At 37.2% G+C, this 25723-nt stretch overlaps 1 protein-coding gene across 4 annotated transcripts in view; it reads left to right on the top strand.

The window, feature by feature from the left end:
• Prp3 (pre-mRNA processing factor 3) overlaps positions 1–25723 on the top strand; it is a 139748-nt gene that overhangs the window by 49772 nt on the left and 64253 nt on the right. For all 4 annotated transcript variants that reach the window (XM_067156483.2, XM_067156481.2, XM_067156485.2 and 1 more), the window contains one exon: positions 24565–24707. In XM_067156483.2, the coding sequence (XP_067012584.1) occupies positions 24565–24707 (143 nt within the window). The remainder of the gene's footprint in view (positions 1–24564; positions 24708–25723) is intronic.

Genomic DNA, 25723 nt, shown 5'->3' with positions numbered 1-25723 from the left:
TCAACACCAATGTCAAGAATAACCGACTAAGATCAAGGGTCAACACACAAAGAGAATGACCGTGGTGCATGAAAGTGTATTTGCTGTTGGATTGACTGGTCTTTGCAGTGCTCTTTAGCCAGTGAAAGAAATTCCACACATTGAATGATTTAACCCTTTGGCCTGCCATTACTTGTGAAAGGAAATATTCCCTTACACTGGTTTACACGTTACAGAAAGAGGCTTATTGTCAACAAGATCATAATTCCAAGTATCATTTTACTAGATTTCTCAACGGGCGAGTTGGCCGTGCGGTTAGGAGCGCGCAGCTGTGAGCTCGCATCCAGGAGATAGTGGGTTCGAACCCCACTGTCGGCAGCCCTGAAGATCATTTTCCATGGTTTCCTATTTTCACACCAGGCAAGTGCTGGGACTGTATCGTAATTAAGGCCACGGCTGCTTCCTTCCCATTCCTAGGCCTTTCCTTCCCATCGTCGCCGTAAGACCTATCTGTGTCGGTGCGACGTAAAACAACGAGCAAAAAAAAAAAAAGGAAAACTAGACTTCTCACTCGCTCTTGTTGCATTCTGGTTTTGTCACGTAGTTTCAATTGGCACTATCATCTCGGAACTGAAATCGGAATCACTTTCATCACTGTCATTTGAAGAAGAAGTATTTTCACTCTCCAGATAATCTTTTCCACTTTCAACATCACTATTTTCAAGCCAGTTATGAATAAACTCATCCATGCCGCGCTTGGATGCCGCCATGATTGTTTACAACGAGCGGCAAAATGAGGTGCTTTTTATTTTCCGTTACTATTTACACAGAGAAAATAGCTTCAGGTAACACCTGACATCAATCCGTTAGGCTGCAAAACAAAGAGAATAAATCTCTCCGACCAGCTAACTGCGATAATGAACTTATAGATGTTCCGTGCACCAAGACGGAAGTGTCCGTCAAAGCATGTTACCGCTTTACGATCGCAATGGGCACCGTAATAATTATTTCTCCTGAAATAAATAACAACATGTATATCTTATTTTTAAGAAAAATGCATAGTTTTTAAAAATATATGTTTATTTCGTATGAAACTGAGAGTTTCGCATCTATTTCGCATAAATTGTATAATTTCGCATTTTGAACCAATTTAGCATTTTATCGCGAATTCGAAATCGCTAAAAACCACCCGTATGGGTCATATAAGATGAAGACACATACACTGACAAAGTTTCGGCATATTTCGCATTTATCGCAAATGCTAAAAATCACAAACTCTAAGGATTAGTAATAGAATGTTCCACTGCAAGGAATGAAGCATAGCTTTAAAATAGCAGCTTCGGATTGCACTCCACAGGTTGGTAGTGATACACAATATCATTGTGTTTCTCTAGTGCAGTTCTGCTCGGACACTCCAGGTATCCTTTAAAATCTTGGCTTATAACACCAGTGAACCAAGATGATGGTGGTGATGATTATTGTTTCAAGGGGAAGTAGACTACAACTAGGCAACCATCATCTATAATAACACTAATCAGATAGAAAAATGGAAAGTATCCAACATTTTGAAAAATGAAGGTATCGGCCAAAGAATCAGAAGGGCGTGAAAATGAAAGACTCCCTGGGCTTCGAAACCTAATACTGTCAGGGTCGGAAAAGAACAAGAGTTGAACAAGTGAGGTCGGAAAGGTAGATGAAAATGAGCCTGGCACAAGTAAGTTGAAGCAGTGGCAGGACTCATTTCAGTGCCCCATGCTCCCAAGTTGAGAGCCCTGGGATCCCTTTTAGTCACCTCTTATGACAGGCAGGGGATACCGTGGCTGTTATCCCGCTGTCCCCACCAACAGGAGGTAGTAAACAAAGATTTTGCTAGTCCATCTCAACAGAGATTTTTAAGAGCATATGGAATAAAAAAGTAAAAGGAACAAGGAGGGTTATAGCGTGCCAAAGGCTGCGAATAGTTGACGCGTTAACTCAATCACTTTCCGCAAAAACTGTTTTCTCTCGCATTATTTTTACTTCTTTCATCCATTCTCATATGTATTAAAGTCACAACAACGAAAATGTCACGTGAGCCTCTCGAACATGTGGATTAATAGCCGGTTGTAGTCAACCACTGGCCTACTGCTAGGAACAAACCCAAACCAAGAACATATGCAACAGACCGATTCTAACCTCCATTTGTATCAGCTGACTAATGAACTAATATTATTAGTGAAGTTATTTACAGTATTTACTCGCTATTAGACCCCTTTTTTTCCCCACCTTTACAGACCAAAATAGTAAAGGGGGGTCCAATATGCCATAACCTCAAAATTTTGTGCAGCGAACACATGACTTTATAAATTGTACGTGTAAACATTCTATACTATTATTTAACAAACTTAGAATGTATTTAAGTTATACTGGTTATTTTCGCCGAAAGGCAGTATTTCTAAACGTAAAAAGACAATAAATGGTGAACACGACTTTTAGACCTACGGTACATATTAAAGGCCATTTTAGTTACTCATATCATGTCATTCGTTACATCTCATTCATTCCTCTGGTGAGGTTGACGTCAGGAAGGGCATACGGCCGTAAAAACTCGCTACGAAGATTCGCCTCACTTCATACTCGACCCCGTAGAAAAAAAGGGATAAGGGTATCGTATTATCATATAATTAAATATTGATACAAAATAACTTAATGGTCAGGCATTTGTTTCTGTCAGTTCAGCAGTAGGCCTATCACACAGTAAACCTGATCACTGCTTTCATTTGAATTATCGTCTTGCGCCGCCAACTTCCCTGCCCTGCTACGGGCGTGTCGGAATTCCGAGTGACGTCATCTTCACTGCCATCTCGTCAGTCGCGTCAGCCATGTTTCGTTCTCTATGAGCCATGCACTGCATTCGAGAGCTTACGAGGTCCCGTCTTTTTTAATCTCTTAAAAATCATTTTGTTCGCGACTATAGAGTCTAAACAGTGTGCATCTATTCCCAAGTGGTTTCTGGAGAGGGTCTCTAATATTCCCAGTTGGCATATATATATAGCAGAAGCTACTCCTTCCGAATAAAGCCGACTGTAAAAGGCATGCCAAACCGGTGTTCTGTGCGCCAAACCATCATAGTGGAATTCAGTTCAGTATCAGTGAGTCTTGTGTGATGACTGTTCATCCATATTAGAGCACAGTACTCGGCACTTGAATACAGCAAGCCTAAAGCCGAAGTCTGTAAAACGCTTGCCAAAGAACCCCAGGTAATTCCACAAAGCTTATGAATGATGATGTTACGTGTTTTCAGTTTCTGTGCAGAGCCCAGCAGATGTTTCTTGTAGGATAGGGTTCGATCCAAGGTTACTCCAAGATATTTTAGGTTCCAGTTGTGGTGAAGTATCCTGCCACATAAACTTACATTCAATTTAGTATTTGCTAAGTGATTGTTTAAATGGAAACAAGACACCTCCGTTTTATTGGTGTTGGGCTTAAGTCTCCAGTTCCTGAAATAAGTTTCCAAAATGGACAAATCCCTTGTTAACATCTCTTCAGTTCTCTCCAGTTCTTTGTGTTGCACAGTTAATGCTATATCATCAGCGTAGCAGAATTTCCGTGATGTAACTTCAGGAAGATCAGATATATATAAGCTGAACAGGAGTGGCGATAGGGCTAAACCTTGAGGCAAACCAATTTAAGCTTCCTCTCCTAGCTCACATTGTTCCCGATGATAACCTGAAGCCTCCTATCACTCAACATATTGTTAACAAGTCTTGCTATCTTTATGCATGGTATGACCCGAAGAAGTTTATAGACCCGGTATCAAATGCAGCAGTGAGATCAACAAGAGCGACATATGTTTTCAATTTTCTTTGGAACCCCATTTCTATGAATTGTGGAAGTACCAAAACTTGATTACAACAGCTGCGATCTGGTCTGAAGCCTGCCTGATCCATGGGAATGTGCTGTAAAATGGTGCTGCTTATTCTGTTACATATGAATCTTTCAAATAGTTTGTAGCAACAGCTTAGGAGGGCTATGGCACGATGATTTTCTGGCTTCTTGTTGGGTTTGCCAGGTTTTAAAATCACAATTATCTTAGCTTTTTTGAACTCCAAAGGCATGTGTCCAGTTAGTAGAATGTCTGTGAAAAATGTTGCCAGCCATTTCTTCGCATTTTGTCCCAGTTTGATCAAGAACTCGGGATGAATTCCATCGAAGCCAGGAGCTTTAAATGGTTTTACATCTTTCAATGCTGTATCAATCTCGGATATTGTGAAGGGATTTGCATATTATGAAGACTGAGGGGCTGTTGACTTCAAGACTTGAAGATGTCGTCTAATATATTTGGTATGTTTCTTGTCACCTGGAACTCATGACGTTACAGTGATGAGAGGCAGTTTGTTCTGATGTAATTTCAGCCTGTTCTCTGCATACTGGTGGGCTTCCTCCTAATTTTCTGAGAAGACTCCAAGCTTCTCTGCTAGTGCGAGTAAAATCTATCCTCTCAACTGTTTTTATCCACTTATGCCTTCGAGATGAGTCCAGACTGGACAGAAGCTCGGTTGCTATGTTAGGATCTCCACATCGTTGAAAGTCTTGATATAGTACTTCACTTTCTTCATTCCATCCAGGGATATATTCTTTGCGGTAACCTCTTGGAATGAACTTCTTACCTTTTTCTATAACTGCACCAGCAAAACGCCTATAGTTGTTATATTTAGGAGGAACCCATTGGATGCACTTACCAAGTTCTGCTGTGAAATTGGTCCAGCCAGCTTTACGAAAATTCTAACGAGAATGTGGTGTTGATCTAATTACAGAGATTGTGATACCATTTTCAATTAGGGTGGGCTTATGTTGGCTATGTGGAAATTCACCAGTCACTTTTCTCGTGATATTTTCAGGAAAACCACTTTCATTACAGCTTACAAAACAGAGGTCTGGATTTGTATCTTTGATCCATGCAGCTGATCTAAATGTGCCCTTGTCTTTATCATCAAAAATTAAATGGAGTTCATTTTCCTCTGCCCATTTCACGAGTATTCTACAATTTTCATCATTTTTGGAGTACTTCCTGAGTCCATGGTGACTGTTAAAATCCCCAACATAAATTACAGGATGCTTTGCAATATGTAAGACATGTTCAGGCCAGGGAATGTTAGGTGGTTTATAGACATTTGTTATAGTAATGCCATGCAACTGTGTGACAACTGTATGTATATTTCCATCCGTATTTTCAGAAATAAGCGAGGCTTCATTTATGTTGTTACGGATGTAGGTGTCTATTCCATACACATCGTGATATCTTGCTCCAAGAGCAGCATAACCAGGGATACGACCTCTGCTTCGAAACTGATCTGCGTTTCCTGCATGGTAACAATATGAATATTGTTGTCCAATAAAAGTTTAGATAGATAGTCACACTTTGCTTTGCTGATACCTTCGACATTTAGTTGGAGGAGTCGAATCGTTGATCCAATGTTTCTTGTTAGGGAGCTCTTAAAAGAGCTGTTGAGATGTGTGTGATATGTCATTGTATGTAATTGCCAGGAGATTGCAGTGATAGACTGGCTGTTAAAAATTAAATAATTGAAAAAGAGGTTCAACCTATAGTGATTATATTTTTATTTAATAGTAAATATAAATGGGACCGGTTTCGAGCCTAGTCCAGGTCATCGTCAGCCGTAAAAACATGTAAAACAATGCATATGAAAAAGAAAAAGATTAATTAAACTCTGGATCGGTATAAGATGAAACAGTATGTAATATTAAGAATGGTAGTATGGCACACGCAATGATAGGCGAAGTCTCACAATGTTTATGAATATTGGAGAACAGTCAAAAGGGTCAGTTTCCACACTCTGTCAGGCACAAAGTCACAACACTATCAAATAATATATGAAGTTCATAAATAACTTGAAGTCGCAGACAAATAGATTTGTAGAAGCAAACCGCCAGCTACCGGTGATCAGCGCGGCACATTCAAGGTCATGCGCTGCGGTCTCGAACGCCAAAGTAGAATGGAGAATATCCTGAAGGTCCAGTATTTGTCTCGGTTGCGGGAAGTTAAGTACGTGTATATAGAAATATACAACGCAAATTAGTATAATTGAATGAGTACTTGTGCTCCTGCTAAGTTCTTGGAAAACAGTTGACTTGAAAAAACAATTGCAAAGAGAAATAAATATAGTAAAAAGCGCAATATCGGAAAACAAATGAAAACTTATATGCACAGTGCGCTATTTTTTAAATTGAAAAAATTTTAGGTCATGATTGAAGTAGTCGGAAGTTGGCGCAAGACAAGAGTTAAAATTTGAAAGAGGAGAACCGAAATGAAGGTCGATGGTTTTTATTTTTATTTTATATATATATATATATATATATATATATATAATAGAGAAGGTAGAATAAATTAACAGAGGAAGAGTGATAGTGAAATAAGAAAAAGAAATTGAAGTTAGATGGTATTGAGGAAGGATAAGATATGGAAATGAAGGAGGGGTAGTTGAGGGTGGGTTAGGAGGGTGGGTTATTGGAGGTAGAAAATGTGGGTGGGAACTTTGTAAGGCATGGAAAATAGAATTGGGGTTTTGGAATTTGGAATTTTTGAGAAGAAGAATTAGGAAGTCGAAAAGGATATTGGGTTTTTCAGAAATGCCGTTTAAATTGAAATTAGGGTTGAAGTACTGGTCAAGGTGGATAAAGCAATTTTCAGTAATGTTTAAGAGGGGGCCTTTGTTAATGATTTTAAGTATATTCATGTCATTGTCAATACTGGTGAAACTATGCATGGAGTCTTGTATGTGCTGTCCTATGGCAGAGAATCTGTTGTATTTAATGGCGTTGACATGTTCAGAGTACCTGATATTGAAGTTGCGGCCAGTTTGTCTGACGTAGGAGGAATTGCAGTTGTTGCATTTGAATCTATATACACCAGATTTAGAAAAAGCATTAGACTTATTTAGAGATTTAGAGTTGTGTAAGATATCAAGATTCTATTGTTAGTTCTAAAAGAAATTTTCATGTTATGTTTTTTAAAAATATTAGTTATTTTATAAGCATCCTGAGTGAAAGTGAAGGTGGAAAAAGCAGTTGGTTTTATTGTGTCTTTAGATAAAGTGGTTTTTGGACGGTGTTTGAATTTGTTGATGATGCGGTTTATGAAGGAGTTGTTAAAGCCATTGAATTTAGCAATGTTGCGGATGGTGTTTAATTCATTATTTAAATCTTTTTTGGACATAGGGGTGTTGAAGGCACGAAAAATTAAGCTGTTATAAGTAGCACGTTTATGAGCTTGGGGGTGCGAAGAATCTTGTCTTATTGTGGTTGCTGTTTGGGTTGGTTTTCTGAAAATTTTGTAAGATAAAGAAGAAGGATGTCTAGTAATGGTTAGGTCTAGAAAATTAAGAGTTTGGTTGTGTTCTGATTCGAGGGTGAATTTAATGTTAGAGTCTAAGTTGTTGATATGAAGAAGTGTAGAGGCTGCGTTGGTTGATTCCTCATTTAATATTACTAATGTGTCATCGACATATCTCGCCCAAAAGAGGATGTTGGAGAAATTATTATTATTATTAATTCTTGTGTTTTCTAAGAAGTCGAGGTAAATTTCAGCAAGAATGCCAGAAGCAGGTGAGCCCATAGCCAAGCCATCTTGTTGATAAATGGTGTTGTCAAAGGTAAAATAATTATTGTTGAGAACTAGTTTTAAAATAGACATGAAGTCTTGAATTTCAAGTTTACTTAGGTTACTGAATTTGTTTAGGTTATTGTTTATAATGGGGAATAATTTTGAAATTGGAATACTAGGGTACATGTTGACAATGTCAAAAGAATGGAGAGAAAGATTTGGTTGGATTTCAAAATTCTTTAATTTGTTGATTAGATCAGAAGTGTTTTTGATAGATTTGTTGGATAAAAATCGATAATTTTTTAGTAAAATTGTTTGGATGAATTTAGAAGTGTTGTATAGGGGACTGGGTCTGTAATTGATTACTGGATGGATGGGAATGTTAGTTTTGTGAATTTTAGGGAGGGCTTTGGCAGTGGGTAGTCCTGGGTTCATGTTTATTAATTTAGTTTTTTCTTGATCTGTGAGGAGAAAGGAAGCGTTTTTTAAAGTATGTTTGAGTAGGCGTTGGATTTTTGTGGTTGGGTCTTTTTTTACTATAGAGAAAGAAGGGTCACTGAGAAAGTTTTTGGTTTTATCTAAGTAGTCAGTTTTTTCCATTATGACAGTAGTGTTGCCTTTATCAGATTTGGTGATAATGAGATTATTGTCATTGATTTTCTTTTTAAGATCTGAAATGATTTTATTATCTTTAATTAAATTATTATTATTATTATTATTATTATTATTATTATTATTAAGAGAAATGTTTTTGTTATTGTTAATGAAGATTTTTTCGAGTTTCCTTTTTACTTCATATCTGATTTCATCTTGTTCATCTGTTGGCATTTTGTTAATGGCTATTTCAGATTCAATAATTAAATTGGTGGCTACATTGAAAGTGTTGAGATTGGGCCAATTGTGTTTGAGGCCCTTCGAAAGAATTGAGTTTTCAACATCACTCAGAGTCGTTTTAGATAGATTTACGATGGGAGGATGGAATTGTTCAATAGTTTTGGAGGGTGTGTTACGGTTCTTAAACTGGAATTCATGTGAAGAAGAGTTGTTCTTAAGAATTTTGAGTTTTTTCTCTACACTTCTTCATCTCAACAACTTAGACTCTAACATTAAATTCACCCTCGAATCAGAACACAACCAAACTCTTAATTTTCTAGACCTAACCATTACTAGACATCCTTCTTCTTTATCTTACAAAATTTTCAGAAAACCAACCCAAACAGCAACCACAATAAGACAAGATTCTTCGCACCCCCAAGCTCATAAACGTGCTACTTATAACAGCTTAATTTTTCGCGCCTTCAACACCCCTATGTCCAAAAAAGATTTAAATAATGAATTAAACACCATCCGCAACATTGCTAAATTCAATGGCTTTAACAACTCCTTCATAAACCGCATCATCAACAAATTCAAACACCGTCCAAAAACCACTTTATCTAAAGGCACAATAAAACCAACTGCTTTTTCCACCTTCACTTTCACTCAGGATGCTTATAAAATAACTAATATTTTTAAAAAACATAATATGAAAATTTCTTTTAGAACTAACAATAGAAGTCTTGATATCTTACATAACTCTAAATCTCTAAATAAGTCTAATGCTTTTTCTAAATCTGGTGTATACAGATTCAAATGCAACAACTGCAATTCCTCCTACGTCGGACAAACTGGCCGCAACTTCAGTATCAGGTACTCTGAACATGTCAACGCCATTAAATACAACAGATTCTCTGCCATAGGACAGCACATACAAGACTCCATGCATAGTTTCACCAGTATTGACAATGACATGAATATACTTAAAATCATTAACAAAGGCCCCCTCTTAAACATTACTGAAAATTGCTTTATCCACCTTGACCAGTACTTCAACCCTAATTTCAATTTAAACAACATTTCTGAAAAACCCAATATTCTTTTTGACTTCCTAATTCTTCTTCTCAAAAATTCCAAATTCCAAAACCCCAATACTATTTTCCATGCCTTACAAAGTTCCCACCCACATTTTCTACCTCCAATAACCCACCCTCCTAACCCACCCTCCTAACCCACCCTAAACTACCCCTCCTTCATTTCCATATCTTATCCTTCCTCAATACCATCTAACTTCAATTTCTTTTTCTTATTTCACTATCACTCTTCCTCTGTTAATTTATTCTACCTTCTCTATTATATATATATATAAAATAAAATAAAAACCATCGACCTTCGTTTCGGTTCTCCCCTTTCAAATTTTAACTCTTGTCTTGCGCCAACTTCGACTACTTCAATCATGACCTAAAATTTTTTCAATTTAAAAAATAGCGCACTGTGCATATAAGTTTTCATTTGTTTTCCGATATTGCGCTTTTTACTATATTTTTTTCTCTTTGCAATTGTTTTTTCAAGTCAACTGTTTTCCAAGAACTTAGCAGGAGCACAAGTACTCATTCAATTATACTGATTTGCGTTGTATATTTCTATATACACGTACTTAACTTCCCGCAACCGAGACAAATACTGGACCTTCAGGATATTCTCCATTCTACTTTGGCGTTCGAGACCGCAGCGCATGACATTGAATGTGCCGCGCTGATCACCGGGAGCTGGCGGTTTGCTTCTACAAATCTATTCGTCTGCGACTTCAAGTTATTTATGATCTTCATTTATTATTTGACTAGCTGATGTACCCGTGCTTCGCTACGGGATTCTCAGAAAGACTGACTTTGTGGTTTTCTTAACCTGAAATCCACATAGGTCATTACAAAAACGTAAGTATGAATGTAGCGATTAAAAGCAGTGCTATCATATAAAATACTCGATCAAATGGAAAGCCGCACGTTTCATCACTTTTAACGAACAGTTCTGCGGTTTGATTGCGGTGCCAATCTCAGTCCAAAGTTCCAGAGCTGGGATGACCTGGCCGCAGATTGCCATGAACACTCATCTGCCATTATTCCGCTAAATATGCACACTGTTCATTCCGATCAGTGCCTCAGAGTAGGGATTGAATAGCCCGAATGCTATGATAATCCAGTGTGTTACGTACCAGTAGAATCAGAAAATTTATAAACTAGGGGAACGTCATGCTAAAGAAGAAAGTTATCTAACTCCCCAGCTACTTCCCATCAATATTCAGGCAGGCTGTTACACTCTGTACGACTGTGCGAGTTGACCGTGTGGTTAGCGGTGCGCAGCTGTGAGCTTGCATCCGAGAGATAGTTGATGCGAACCCCATTGTCGGCAGCGCTGATGATGGTATTCCGTGGTTTCCCACTTTCACACCAGTCAAATGCTGGGCCTGTACCTTAATTAAGGCCTAAGGCACTCCTAGCCCTTTCCTATCCCATCGTCGCCATAAAACCTATCTATGTCGGTGCGACGTAAATATAAAAAATACTCTGTACGCAGCAGTAATTCTATCTACCGGAGATGAAGGGCAACAGATGACACAAAGCACATCACGACAATGGTCAATGTAATGTTATTGTTGATCAATGTTATGAGCTTTCTATATTGTAGGCCGTCACATTTAGTTTTCTTTCGACTCTGTGATTTGTAAAATATTTTATACCATAAACTATAGTTTCTTATTCTCCGACTTTACATACCGATTTTCATTAAATACTGTTTACCCATTTCTGGTTACTCGGCGCTGAGGGACTTAGTAACAAAAATCCAAAATCATGAATATCTTTGTGATCATAGCCAGTACGGTAGCAATGTATAAGACATGAATAATAGGAAATTTAATACTATATAACCCTAGTTGTATAGCATTCATCGATTACACCTCTAATAAGAAATATTTGAGAATTACATTTTAGGCCTTCCCCTAAACTACCATTTCACTCAGCGTGAATAAAATAATTTACAGCCCAGACTATAGCGACTTATTTCCTGACTTTGCATACCGATTTTCATCAAGATAGGACTACTAATAACAATATTTGAGAATTATATTTTAGGCCTTCCCCTAAACCACCATTTTTCTCAGCGTAAATACAATTATTGATAGCCGAAGATTGTAGCAACTTATTCCCCAACTTTGCATACCCATTTTCTTTAAAATACGACCACTAATAACATAAATAGTTCAGAATTCAATTTTAGGCCTTCCCCTAAACTACCATTTCACTCAGCGTGAGTAAAATGATTTATAGCCTAGATTGTAGAAGCTCATCCCCTGACTTCACATACCGATTTTCATTAAATTCTCTTCAACCGTTTTCTCGTGATGCGTGTACATACATACATACAGACAGACAGAAATTACGGAAAAGTAAAAAGTGCATTTTCTTGTTACTATGGACATGACCGATACAGAAATAACATTATTTTCAAATTCTGAGCAATGTACAGACAAAACTCTTATTTTATATATATAGATAGTGTTGTGACTTTGTGCCTGACAGAGTGTGGAAACTGACCCTTTTGACTGTTCTCCAATATTCATAAACATTGTGAGGCACCATTCTTAATATTACGTACTGTTTCATCTTATACCGATCCAGAGTTTAATTAATCTTTTTCTTTTTCTTTTTCATATGCATTGTTTTACATGTTTTTACGGCTGATGATGACCTGGACTAGGGTCGAAACCGGTCCCATTTATATTTACTATTAAATAAAAATATAATCACTACATTTCTTTCCTATGTATTGAATAGGTTGAACCTCTTTTTCAATTATTTAATTTTTAACGTTAATACTTTCAATACGGAACAATGATTTTTTTATCTTTAAATGCACAAGCTAACCAAGCTAAACAAAAAGCCTTCTCTTACATGGGCCTTAAGATCAAGATCGCTAAATTAGGAAAAGACATCGACTTCCTGAAACAATGCATATCCTACAATCTTACCCCCAAATTTCTTCAAAGTTGTACCAGAAAAAACATTTCTTCTCCTCACATGTTAAAAACCCAAAGAATAACCAACAAAATTTGGTTAAAAAACGAAATTCGTTTCTTATACAAGAAAAAATCATTTTTAAACAACAGATTATACGAAACACATCTAGAAATTGCTAATCTTCTCCCGAGAGCACAATGGAACCTCTTCCTAACTCAAGTAGACAATAAATTATTTCATGTACTGTCAATCAAACAACAAACCCTAGAGAAAAAACTCAAAATTCTTAAGAACAACTCTTCTTCACATGAATTCCAGTTTAAGAACCGTAACACACCCTCCAAAACTATTGAACAATTCCATCCTCCCATCGTAAATCTATCTAAAACGACTCTGAGTGCTGTTGAAAACTCAGTTCTTTCGAAGGGCCTCAAACACAATTGGCCCAATCTCAACACTTTCAATGTAGCCACCAATTTAATTATTGAATCTGAAATAGCCATTAACAAAATGCCAACAGATGAACAAGATGAAATCAGATATGAAGTAAAAAGGAAACTCGAAAAAATCTTCATTAACAATAACAAAAACATTTCTCTTAATAATAATAATAATAATAATATTAATAATTTAATTAAAGATAATAAAATCATTTCAGATCTTAAAAAGAAAATCAATGACAATAATCTCATTATCACCAAATCTGATAAAGGCAACACTACTGTCATAATGGAAAAAACTGACTACTTAGATAAAACCAAAAACTTTCTCAGTGACCCTTCTTTCTCTACAGTAAAAAAAGACCCAACCACAAAAATCCAACGCCTACTCAAACATACTTTAAAAAACGCTTCCTTTCTACTCACAGATCAAGAAAAAACTAAATTAATAAACATGAACCCAGGACTACCCACTGCCAAAGCCCTCCCTAAAATTCACAAAACTAACATTCCCATCCGTCCAATAATCAATTACAGACCCAGTCCCCTATACAACACTTCTAAATTCATCCAAACATTTTTACTAAAAAATTATCGATTTTTATCCAACAAATCTATCAAAAACACTTCTGATCTAATCAACAAATTGAAGAATTTTGAAATCCAACCAAATTTTTCTCTCCATTCTTTTGACATTGTCAACATGTACCCTAGTATTCCAATTTCAAAGTTATTCCCCATTATAAACAACAACCTAAACAAATTCAGTAACCTAAGTAAACTTGAAATTCAAGACTTCATGTCTATTTTATAATTAGTTCTCAACAATAATTATTTTACCTTTGACAACACCATTTATCAACAAGATGACTTGGCTATGGGCTCACCAGCTTCTGGCATTCTTGCTGAAATTTACCTCGACTTCTTAGAAAACACAAGAATTAATAATAATAATAATAATTTCTCCAACATCCTCTTTTGGGCGAGATATGTCGATGACACATTAGTAATATTAAATGAGGAATCAACCAACGCAGCCTCTACACTTCTTCATCTCAACAACTTAGACTCTAACATTAAATTCACCCTCGAATCAGAACACAACCAAACTCTTAATTTTCTAGACCTAACCATTACTAGACACCCTTCTTCTTTATCTTACAAAATTTTCAGAAAACCAACCCAAACAGCAACCACAATAAGACAAGATTCTTCGCACCCCCAAGCTCATAAACGTGCTACTTATAACAGCTTAATTTTTCGTGCCTTCAACACCCCTATGTCCAAAAAAGATTTAAATAATGAATTAAACACCATCCGCAACATTGCTAAATTCAATGGCTTTAACAACTCCTTCATAAACCGCATCATCAACAAATTCAAACACCGTCCAAAAACCACTTTATCTAAAGACACAATAAAACCAACTGCTTTTTCCACCTTCACTTTCACTCAGGATGCTTATAAAATAACTAATATTTTTAAAAAACATAACATGAAAATTTCTTTTAGAACTAACAATAGAAATCTTGATATCTTACACAACTCTAAATCTCTAAATAAGTCTAATGCTTTTTCTAAATCTGGTGTATACAGATTCAAATGCAACAACTGCAATTCCTCCTACGTCGGACAAACTGGCCGCAACTTCAATATCAGGTACTCTGAACATGTCAACGCCATTAAATACAACAGATTCTCTGCCATAGGACAGCACATACAAGACTCCAAGCATAGTTTCACCAGTATTGACAATGACATGAATATACTTAAAATCATTAACAAAGGCCCCCTCTTAAACATTACTGAAAATTGCTTTATCCACCTTGACCAGTACTTCAACCGTAATTTCAATTTAAACGACATTTCTGAAAAACCCAATATCCTTTTTGACTTCCTAATTCTTCTTCTCAAAAATTCCAAATTCCAAAACCCCAATTCTATTTTCCATGCCTTACAAAGTTCCCACCCACATTTTCTACCTCCAATAACCCACCCTCCTAACCCACCCTAAACTACCCTTCCTTCATTTCCCTATCTTATCCTTCCTCAATACCATCTAACTTCAATTTCTTTTATCCTTTCTCTTATTTCACTATCACTCTTCCTCTGTTAATTTATTCTACCTTCTCTATTATATATATATAATAAAAAAATTTAAAAAACCATCGACCTTCATTTCGGTTCTCCTCTTTCAAATTTTAACTCTTGTCTTGTGCCAACTTCGACTACTTCAATCATGACCTAAAATTTTTTCAAATTAAAAAATAGCGTACTGTGCATATAAGTTTTCATTTGTTTTCCGATATTGTGCTTTTTACTATATTTTTTTTCTCTTTACAATTGTTTTTTCAAGTCAACTGTTTTCCAAGAACTTAGCAGGAGCACAAGTACTCATTCAATTATACTGATTTGCGTTGTATATTTCTATATACACGTACTTAACTTCCCGCAACCGAGATATTCTCCATTCTACTTTGGCGTTCGAGACCGCAGCGCATGACCTTGAATGTGCCGCGCTGATCACCGGGAGCTGGCGGTTTGCTTCTACAAATCTATTCGTCTGCGACTTCAAGTTATTTATGATCTTCATATATTATTTGGTAGTGTTGTGACTTTGTGCCTGACAGAGTGTGGAAACTGACCCTTTTGACTGTTCTCCAATATTCATAAACATTGTGAGACTTCGCCTATCATTGCGTGTGCCATACTACCATTCTTAATATTACGTACTGTTTCATCTTATACCGATCCAGAGTTTAATTAATCTTTTTCTTTTTCTTTTTCATATGCATTGTTTTACATGTTTTTACGGCTGACGATAACCTGGACTAGGGTCGAAACCGGTCCCATTTATATTTACTATTAAATAAAAATATAATCACTACATTTCTTTCCTATGTATTGAATAGGTTGAACCTCTTTTTCAATTATTTAATTTTTAACGTTAATACTTTCAATACGGAACGATTTTTTTTAAATCTTTAAATGCACAAGCTAACCAAGCTAAACAAAAAGCCTTCTCTTACATGGGCCTTAAGATCAAGATCGCTAAATTAGCAAAAGACATCGACTTCCTGAAACAATGCATATCCTACAATCTTACCCCCAAATTTCTTCAAAGTTGTACCAGAAAAAACATTTCTTCTCCTCACATGTTAAAAACCCAAAGAATAACCAACAAAATTTGGTTAAAAAACGAAGTTCGTTTCTTATACAAGAAAAAATCATTTTTAAACAACAGATTATACGAAACACATCTAGAAATTGCTAATCTTCTCCCGAGTGCACAATGGAACCTCTTCCTAACTCAAGTAGACAATAAATTATTTCATGTACTGTCAATCAAACAACAAACCCTAGAGAAAAAACTCAAAATTCTTAAGAACAACTCTTCTTCACATGAATTCCAGTTTAAGAACCGTAACACACCCTCCAAAACTATTGAACAATTCCATCCTCCCATCGTAAATCTATCTAAAACGACTCTGAGTGCTGTTGAAAACTCAGTTCTTTCGAAGGGCCTCAAACACAATTGGCCCAATCTCAACACTTTCAATGTAGCCACCAATTTAATTATTGAATCTGAAATAGCCATTAACAAAATGCCAACAGATGAACAAGATGAAATCAGATATGAAGTAAAAAGGAAACTCGAAAAAATCTTCATTAACAATAACAAAAACATTTCTCTTAATAATAATAATAATAATATTAATAATTTAATTAAAGATAATAAAATCATTTCAGATCTTAAAAAGAAAATCAATGACAATAATCTCATTATCACCAAATCTGATAAAGGCAACACTACTGTCATAATGGAAAAAACTGACTACTTAGATAAAACCAAAAACTTTCTCAGTGACCCAACCACAAAAATCCAACGCCTACTCAAACATACTTTAAAAAACGCTTCCTTTCTCCTCACAGATCAAGAAAAACTAAATTAATAAACATGAACCCAGGACTACCCACTGCCAAAGCCCTCCCTAAAATTCACAAAACTAACATTCCCATCCGTCCAATAATCAATTACAGACCCAGTCCCCTATACAACACTTCTAAATTCATCCAAACATTTTTACTAAAAAATTATCGATTTTTATCCAACAAATCTATCAAAAACACTTCTGATCTAATCAACAAATTGAAGAATTTTGAAATCCAACCAAATTTTTCTCTCCATTCTTTTGACATTGTCAACATGTACCCTAGTATTCCAATTTCAAAATTATTCCCCATTATAAACAACAACCTAAACAAATTCAGTAACCTAAGTAAACTTGAAATTCAAGACTTCATGTCTATTTTAAAACTAGTTCTCAACAATAATTATTTAACCTTTGACAACACCATTTATCAACAAGATGGCTTGTCTATGGGCTCACCAGCTTCTGGCATTCTTGCTGAAATTTACCTCGACTTCTTAGAAAACATAAGAATTAATAATAATAATAATTTCTCCAACATCCTCTTTTGGGCGAGATATGTCGATGACACATTAGTAATATTAAATGAGGAATCAACCAACGCAGCCTCTACACTTCTTCATCTCAACAACTTAGACTCTAACATTAAATTCACCCTCGAATCAGAACACAACCAAACTCTTAATTTTCTAGACCTAACCATTACTAGACACCCTTCTTCTTTATCTTACAAAATTTTCAGAAAACCAACCCAAACAGCAACCACAATAAGACAAGATTCTTCGCACCCCCAAGCTCATAAACGTGCTACTTATAACAGCTTAATTTTTCGTGCCTTCAACACCCCTATGTCCAAAAAAGATTTAAATAATGAATTAAACACCGTCCGCAACATTGCTAAATTCAATGGCTTTAACAACTCCTTCATAAACCGCATCATCAACAAATTCAAACACCGTCCAAAAACCACTTTATCTAAAGACACAATAAAACCAACTGCTTTTTCCACCTTCACTTTCACTCAGGATGCTTATAAAATAACTAATATTTTTAAAAAACATAACATGAAAATTTCTTTTAGAACTAACAATAGAAATCTTGATATCTTACACAACTCTAAATCTCTAAATAAGTCTAATGCTTTTTCTAAATCTGGTGTATACAGATTCAAATGCAACAACTGCAATTCCTCCTACGTCGGACAAACTGGCCGCAACTTCAATATCAGGTACTCTGAACATGTCAACGCCATTAAATACAACAGATTCTCTGCCATAGGACAGCACATACAAGACTCCAAGCATAGTTTCACCAGTATTGACAATGACATGAATATACTTAAAATCATTAACAAAGGCCCCCTCTTAAACATTACTGAAAATTGCTTTATCCACCTTGACCAGTACTTCAACCGTAATTTCAATTTAAACGACATTTCTGAAAAACCCAATATCCTTTTTGACTTCCTAATTCTTCTCAAAAATTCCAAATTCCAAAACCCCAATTCTATTTTCCATGCCTTACAAAGTTCCCACCCACATTTTCTACCTCCAATAACCCACCCTCCTAACCCACCCTAAACTACCCCTCCTTCATTTCCCTATCTTATCCTTCCTCAATACCATCTAACTTCAATTTCTTTTATTCTTTCTCTTATTTCACTATCACTCTTCCTCTGTTAATTTATTCTACCTTCTCTATTATATATATATATACATAATAAAAAAATTAAAAAAACCATCGACCTTCATTTCGGTTCTCCTCTTTCAAATTTTAACTCTTGTCTTGCGCCAACTTCGACTACTTCAATCATGACCTAAAATTTTTTCAATTTAAAAAATAGTGCACTGTGCATATAAGTTTTCATTTGTTTTCCGATATTGCGCTTTTTACTATATTTTTTTCTCTTTGCAATTGTTTTTTCAAGTCAACTGTTTTCCAAGAACTTAGCAGGAGCACAAGTACTCATTCAATTATACTGATTTGCGTTGTATATTTCTATATACACGTACTTAACTTCCCGCAACCGAGACAAATACTGGACCTTCAGGATATTCTCCATTCTACTTTGGCGTTCGAGACCGCAGCGCATGACCTTGAATGTGCCGCGCTGATCACCGGGAGCTGGCGGTTTGCTTCTACAAATCTATTCGTCTGCGACTTCAAGTTATTTATGATCTTCATTTATTATTTGATAGTGTTGTGACTTTGTGCCTGACAGAGTGTGGAAACTGACCCTTTTGACTGTTGTCCAATATTCATAAACATTGTGAGACTTCGCCTATCATTGCGTGTGCCATACTACCATTCTTAATATTACGTACTGTTTCATCTTATACCGATCCAGAGTTTAATTAATCTTTTTCTTTTTCATATGCATTGTTTTACATGTTTTTACGCCTGACGATGACCTGGACTAGGGTCGAAACCGGTCCCATTTATATTTACTATTAAATAAAAATATAATCACTACATTTCTTTCCTATGTATTGAATAGGTTGAACCTCTTTTTCAATTATTTAATTTTTAACGTTAGTACTTTCAATACGGAACAATGAAATTTTTGTCTTTAAATAGACTGGCTGCTCGCTTAGCACCACCCAGAAGTCACGTGTAGGGTCACGGACGTGTGGCTGTTGAAACACAGACCCCTATTTTTAAGTACATTTCATGCTTGTTCTCTACATTTATCACATCAGCTATCCATGAGATAAGACAGACCACATTGTTTAGGTTAGGTATATTATCGCCCTGATGGTGCCAAAAGTTCCGTGACGGAAAGAATAAACATACATAACAAGAAAATATACCGCATTTATGAATATCTACAGGTGTGGCGGTAATGCGTTTTATTATCATAATGTTTGTTCGTTGTCTCTTCTTTTTATTAACGCATACCCTAGTATGTTTTCTTTGGCGTCTCCGAAAATCGTTAAAAGTATGTGTGGACATAAAATTATCATTATTTGTTAGGTACGTTGGCGAGTAAAACAATTGTTTTAATTGGATAGCTTTTATCACGTTTTAAACTTACTTCTCTCCAAATATATACCTATACTGGCCCGAGTTACGAGATATTAAACTACCACTTTTTAATTATCTCGCCTGCTGTATAAATAGCAAAAACCGCGAATGCGCGAATATTTCTTAACTAAATTGTACTCGTTTCCTCATCCCGATGTGGTACAGCTCTTTTTTGACACATCCCCAGTGGAGGGGAGTTACATGTACCGCTTTTACCGCATATCAACCTTCCTGCCATTTGTAAATCTCTGGCAGTACGGTACCGGGAATCGAAGTCAGACTCCCGAGAACAGCAACTATACTCCGTACGGCTCTACTTCTAAATTGACGTTTTGGCAGTTTTTGGCTCTGTCTGGTGGTTATGCTCTGAAGCATAGACATCCAACCAATCCCAAGCTGCCATTCATATCGATTTATATCGGCAGAGCACGATCTCGAAACCCAGTTGCCAACTCTAATATTTACATTCGCCACGTGGTTAACCTATCTCACTCAGCGTGTATGGTATTCGGTACAGTTCGCGATCTTTTGCATTTTCCTTCAATATTTAGTGTGTTTTTCATATTGTTGGAGGGTTCCAGTGACTCTGAGATCAATAGAGTGTTCCCTTTGTAGGCCATAACCTCCTTTCTGTCCCAGCCATTAGCCGTTAGTGATGTATTATTTCCTCATTATCTTTTATTGTTAATAATATATTCTCTTTTAGTGCCAGATATTGTTAGAAAGTGTAATTCTTGTGAATTTGTTTTCAATCCACATTCATTCGTTTTTCTGAGTAGGTATTACAATTTAAAAGGGCTGTTTACCGCGGTTATGTTGCATCAGCTGTTCTCGCAGGCGTAGCGCGCTGGCAACGGAGGGAAGGCGAAGCTCATTTGTTTTGCGAAACTTCAATTTAGAAGTAAGGCCGTGCGGAGTATAATTGTGCTAACCAATACGCTGGCGGACATTATTAACTAAAAAACACAGACATATAGCATGACTGATGCAGGCTTGCAATGCATGGGTCGGACACGAAGCTAGGCCTATTCACCTATTTGTGCAACGTCATCAGAGCTGCAGTAGACCTACGCTGGTGGTGGATATTTCTTAACTACGAAACACAGATGTACCAGAGGGATTCGACGCGTTTTCATTGCGTAGGTCGAACGGAAGGAACTGTTCACAAATTTGTGCGATGTCATCAGAGCTGCAATAAGACTTGTACCCACTTCAAAGCGGAATCGTCATTCTTCTCTGACGAATTACATGGGGGGGTCTTATATGCCAGATTTTTTTTTTTTTTTTTTCACTTTCTTCGTCTCGAAAAGCCAGGGGGCGTCTAATACACGAGTAAATACGGTAATTAGTCATGTGTAAATCTCTGTGAAACAATTTGGGTAACTCATCATAATCATCATCTTCCTTCCAAGTATTGGGCCATGTGACCCGTTACGGTCTTGCATTTTTCTTTCTGCAAGACTTGAAAGCAATCAAAGTCCTTCCAACAGGTTGCTAGCCTGAAGGAAGAATTTGGGTAACTAATAATTATTTTTATGAGTTCTAATATTATTAGTTAGTTTTATGAAACAGGGCCCAGACCTCGTGCAACCAAAAGTTTCATATATGCCAACGACCTTGCTTTGACGGTACAGACAAGTGATTTTAAAGAAGTAGAACAGGAGCGCTAGGAACCTTTTCTGACTACTACAACAAGAACCACCTGAAGCCAAACCCACAAAAGACTCAGGTCAGTGCTTTCCACCTTTGAAATAGACAGGCAGGAAGAAAACTGAAAGGGCACTGTTTTACACCCAGATACCTGGGAATTATCTTAGACAAGTCACTCACCTACTGGCGGCATTGCCTAAACACTAAACACAAGGTGTCAGCCCCTAACATCATCATTCAGTAACTTGTTGGTAGTGGTCTGTACTTCTGCCATGGCACTTTGCTTCTCCGCCGGTGAACATCCCTGCCCAGTGTTATATAAATCCGCCCATGTAAAGCAAGTAGATGTGGTCCTTAATGAAACAGCCAGACTAATTTGTTTGAAGCCAATTCCAGTAGACAGACTGTATTGTATGGCAGGAATTGCTCCTCTGAGATACGCCAGGAAGTAGCCACAAATGCCGGAAAGAAAAAAGTTGAAGAAAATGATTTACATCCGCTACACAGACACACTCCACCAAAGCCTAGATTGAAATCTAGGAGGAGCTTCCTACAGTCAACATCTCAGCTAAATACATCTCCAAAGAAAACCAAAGAAAAATTGTAGGCAGCCAGAACAAGTCATCTTCAAACATGGACACGGACACAACTTGGACTGGATCACATGCAGATCACTGAACAGGTGTTGGAAACTCTTAACCCCTCAGCGCCGACCTCTATACGTGGTATAGACCCCCTTTTCTTCCGTAGCCGCCGACCTCTATACGTGGTATAGACCCATACATGGTTTCGCATTTACGGCTATAGCGCGAAGAGTTTTGGTGTTATGGATATGCAAATTGTTTTGTTTCCAAGAAGACATTCTGGGGTTTATCAGTGTTCTAAATAAGTATTGAAAATCGTTAAAGTGTAGCTGCTTTTGCAAGGATAAATATATGTCAATTATGTCCGAGCACCAATCCCTGCTTTTTTAATAGTCCGTTTGCTTCATTCTTTCCCACAGAATAAAATAAAGAAATGATGATCTGAGAAGTTTGTCTTTTCGTGTGATGCTCTAATTTTGTATTAAGAGTGCGGTTTATTTATTATATTTGTCTTTATTTCTCAGTTTGTAGTCTTTTCGTAACTCCCTACGAGTACTCTGTATAGGCATCAGTTAGTGCTGCTTTCTGTCATACGACACGAGAAGCAGTTGTGCATGTTATATATCTCGTTTGAAAGACGATGTATCGACCTTTTAATCTGAATTATGTATCGAGTTGTTTTGATTCGTCATAAATGTTATTCCCCTCATTCAGTTTCGTCCTGCCGCTTTCGGTCCCGCTGCAGCTTCATCAGCTTGTGTGACGCACCGCGCTCAATGGCTAGCTCCTGCTGAGTGTTGCGTGCTTGAAATATTGTATAATTCAAATGAAAGTTTAGTCGGAAGTAGTAGTGGCAGTATTAGCAGTAGTGATAATGAAATAGATGATGTAGCAGTGGTAAATGAGGAGAGTGACAATGAGGAGGAACCAGTACTTGGAAATTTCGTGTAGGAGGCTATAGATACGCATACAGGTCAAACGGAAGCTTTCAACAGTGAATTATGATTCCTAGATTCTCCAATAATATTTAGACAAGTCACATGGACAAACATTGAGCAGTTATCTTATCAGTTTCAGCTGATGGAAGGTTTGTTTACGTAGTACAAAATACGCTTCTCGGGCGGGAAATGAAATATTCAAGGCCGGCGCGCATCAGATAATACAGTTCCAAGGTTGCAGAAAATACGTTTTATCAGGAAATTAGCACCCAAGAGTGAGAAATCCAAACCTCAGAGACGTTGTATCGCGTGTTCAAAACACGGTGAAAAGAAGACATCGGTGTACTGCTGCCAGGAGTGTGCCTTGGGTCTCTGTCTCGAAGAGTGCTTCGAACTCTATCACACGGAACTAAATTACTAAGGAAATGTGAAACAATTATGTAATTATCTTCATGTACATAGTTCTACCATAAGGAATTCCAAATTTCGTGAATATCGGGCCACTCTTATACTAGTAGTAACGCTTTAAGTGAATCAATGTATTTCTGTCGCGCGTAGTTGAAATCTCATCCGGCCGCAGGATAGGAAGCTCTTTAAACGGCTGCGACGCTGAGGGGTTAAGGACAACTTACTGAAATGGGGGTATTTGGATGTAGCACCACTATGTGAATGCGGAGAGGTGCAGACTACTAAGCATCTGTGTCAGTGCTCGTGTTGCCCTGATTCTTGCAGTGAGGAGGATTTGCTCAAGGCACAAGGAAATGCAATCCCTGTTTCTTGTTTCCGAGCAAAGATTATTTAATACTATTTTGGTATATATGTGAATAAATTCCTTCTGTTTCATTGTTACTATATTGTAATGTAAAAACCTTTAAAAAAAGGTTCTTTTGTATGCTTCTGACGTAAGTAAATAAATTTTTGGCTGTTGTAAGAGTTCGCTTTAAAACACCTTGTGACGAGATTCACCCAAAGCTAATAAGATTTCACAAGAAACATTCATCAGTATGATAATTTATTTCATGAAATACGTACCAAAATAATGTGAATTTTAACACTGTATATAACAACATTATGTCTCTGCCACTTGAAACAAATTACCAGCAACATTGCACCGAGACCTGTAGCAAAATGCACCTCTTGAGTCGGTGGTACCTCAGGATTCTCCACCTCCTGGACACGAGTTCAGCTGGGCTACTTGGTGTGGTGCGGACAACCTCTCGAAGTGGGAGACGGAACTTTGTGATTGCGGGGAAATACAAACTACCCGACACATGTATAAGACCTCCTTCAAACGACCAAAGTGGGAAATGCTTGACGGCCTCAGTATGACCATATCAGTAAAGCGTCGTGTATTTCGTGTAAAGTAACGTGTATCAGTTCTCTGAAGAAAAAAAAAATTACATTAAATTAATGAAATATTATATCACCAAAAGATATGGCCCCTAGGCACCTGCAGTGGGATTCTCGATGTGGAGGAGTTATTGTGCCAAATACGATTAAAGCTCTTTGTGTAGTCATCGAAATTACTTACGTTGTATCCCTGTTCCATACTTATGACCACCCTCTCTTTTCTCTTGTGCAGCGGAACCCCTGAAACCAGTGTACATGCCTGTCTTCCTGACAAAGAAGGAGCGTAAGAAACTCAGAAGACAGAATAGAAGAGAAGCGTGGAAGGAAGAGCAGGAGAAGATACGCCTTGGACTTGAGCCGCCTCCAGAGCCCAAGGTAAGCTAGAAGGTGGGGACATTTAGGCATTAAATATATTGTTTTAGTCATGAAAATAAGACGCTATCAAAATTTATGTCTAGTTGTATCATCTCCTCACTTGGCCGGAGGGATGGTGGTTGGTGGTGTTTAGCTCTGCGTCACAGGATTTAATCATAGGAAGTTAAAATCCTTTATCTGGCCGGGAATCTGACCATTCAGCCAAAGAGGCCTTGTAACATGTAAAGTTTTCTCTCTACATTACAATTGACATTATCTCCTGAGCAATGTTAAATAGGGTTTTTTTTTCTGAAGACAGAATGAAACAATTTACTCTCCAGCTAGATTATAGTTGACTACTGTGTAAATATTTTTACCTTGCTTAGGTCAGGATATTTCTAGCCGCCTCGATGCCATGACCATTACAGCGTCAAGTCTATATGGTGGTTTGCCGGTTTGAGTCCCCTCAGTCGAAGAAGTTTTCACCATCACAATGTTGGCTCTCAGGGTAGAGAAGGTGGTGGCTCTCAGGGTAGAGATGGTGGTGGTAGACAATGTCTAATCACTAGATTGTGTGCCAGAAGCCTGGATTCAATTCCAAACCTTTCCACAGTGGTCATAGGAAGTGAGGCCATATGATGCTGTTGGTCTGATGGAGACTTTAAGCAGACCCCCTTGGCGCTATTCGACAGTGTGTTTCACCCTCTCCCTTCCTATCATAAATCATGTCATTCACTTCATCTCATTAACTCTAGAACACCAACAAGGCATGAGAATGATGTGTAAGCGCTGTAGAAAGTTATCTGCTCTTAACCCAAAGGGCAGAGCAATCCTTTCTACCATATGTGTCACCATCTAAGTGTTGAGTGTGGCTTCCTGTGTGAAGGTTTTCCAGTACTGTTCTTCATGCCATCTTCCAAATGTAAGCTGGTGTATAAATTAGTAGAAAACGTCCACGTAACAATGACGTGTTTTGGGAGACACGACTAATAATCTTGAGATGTCTGTGTTCTTAGACGATAAAAGGGATGAATAAA

This window comes from Anabrus simplex, chromosome 12, assembly GCF_040414725.1.
Source record: "Anabrus simplex isolate iqAnaSimp1 chromosome 12, ASM4041472v1, whole genome shotgun sequence".
In the NCBI taxonomy this organism is placed as follows: domain Eukaryota; kingdom Metazoa; phylum Arthropoda; class Insecta; order Orthoptera; family Tettigoniidae; genus Anabrus; species Anabrus simplex.
This window is presented reverse-complemented; position numbering and strand designations above follow the sequence as displayed.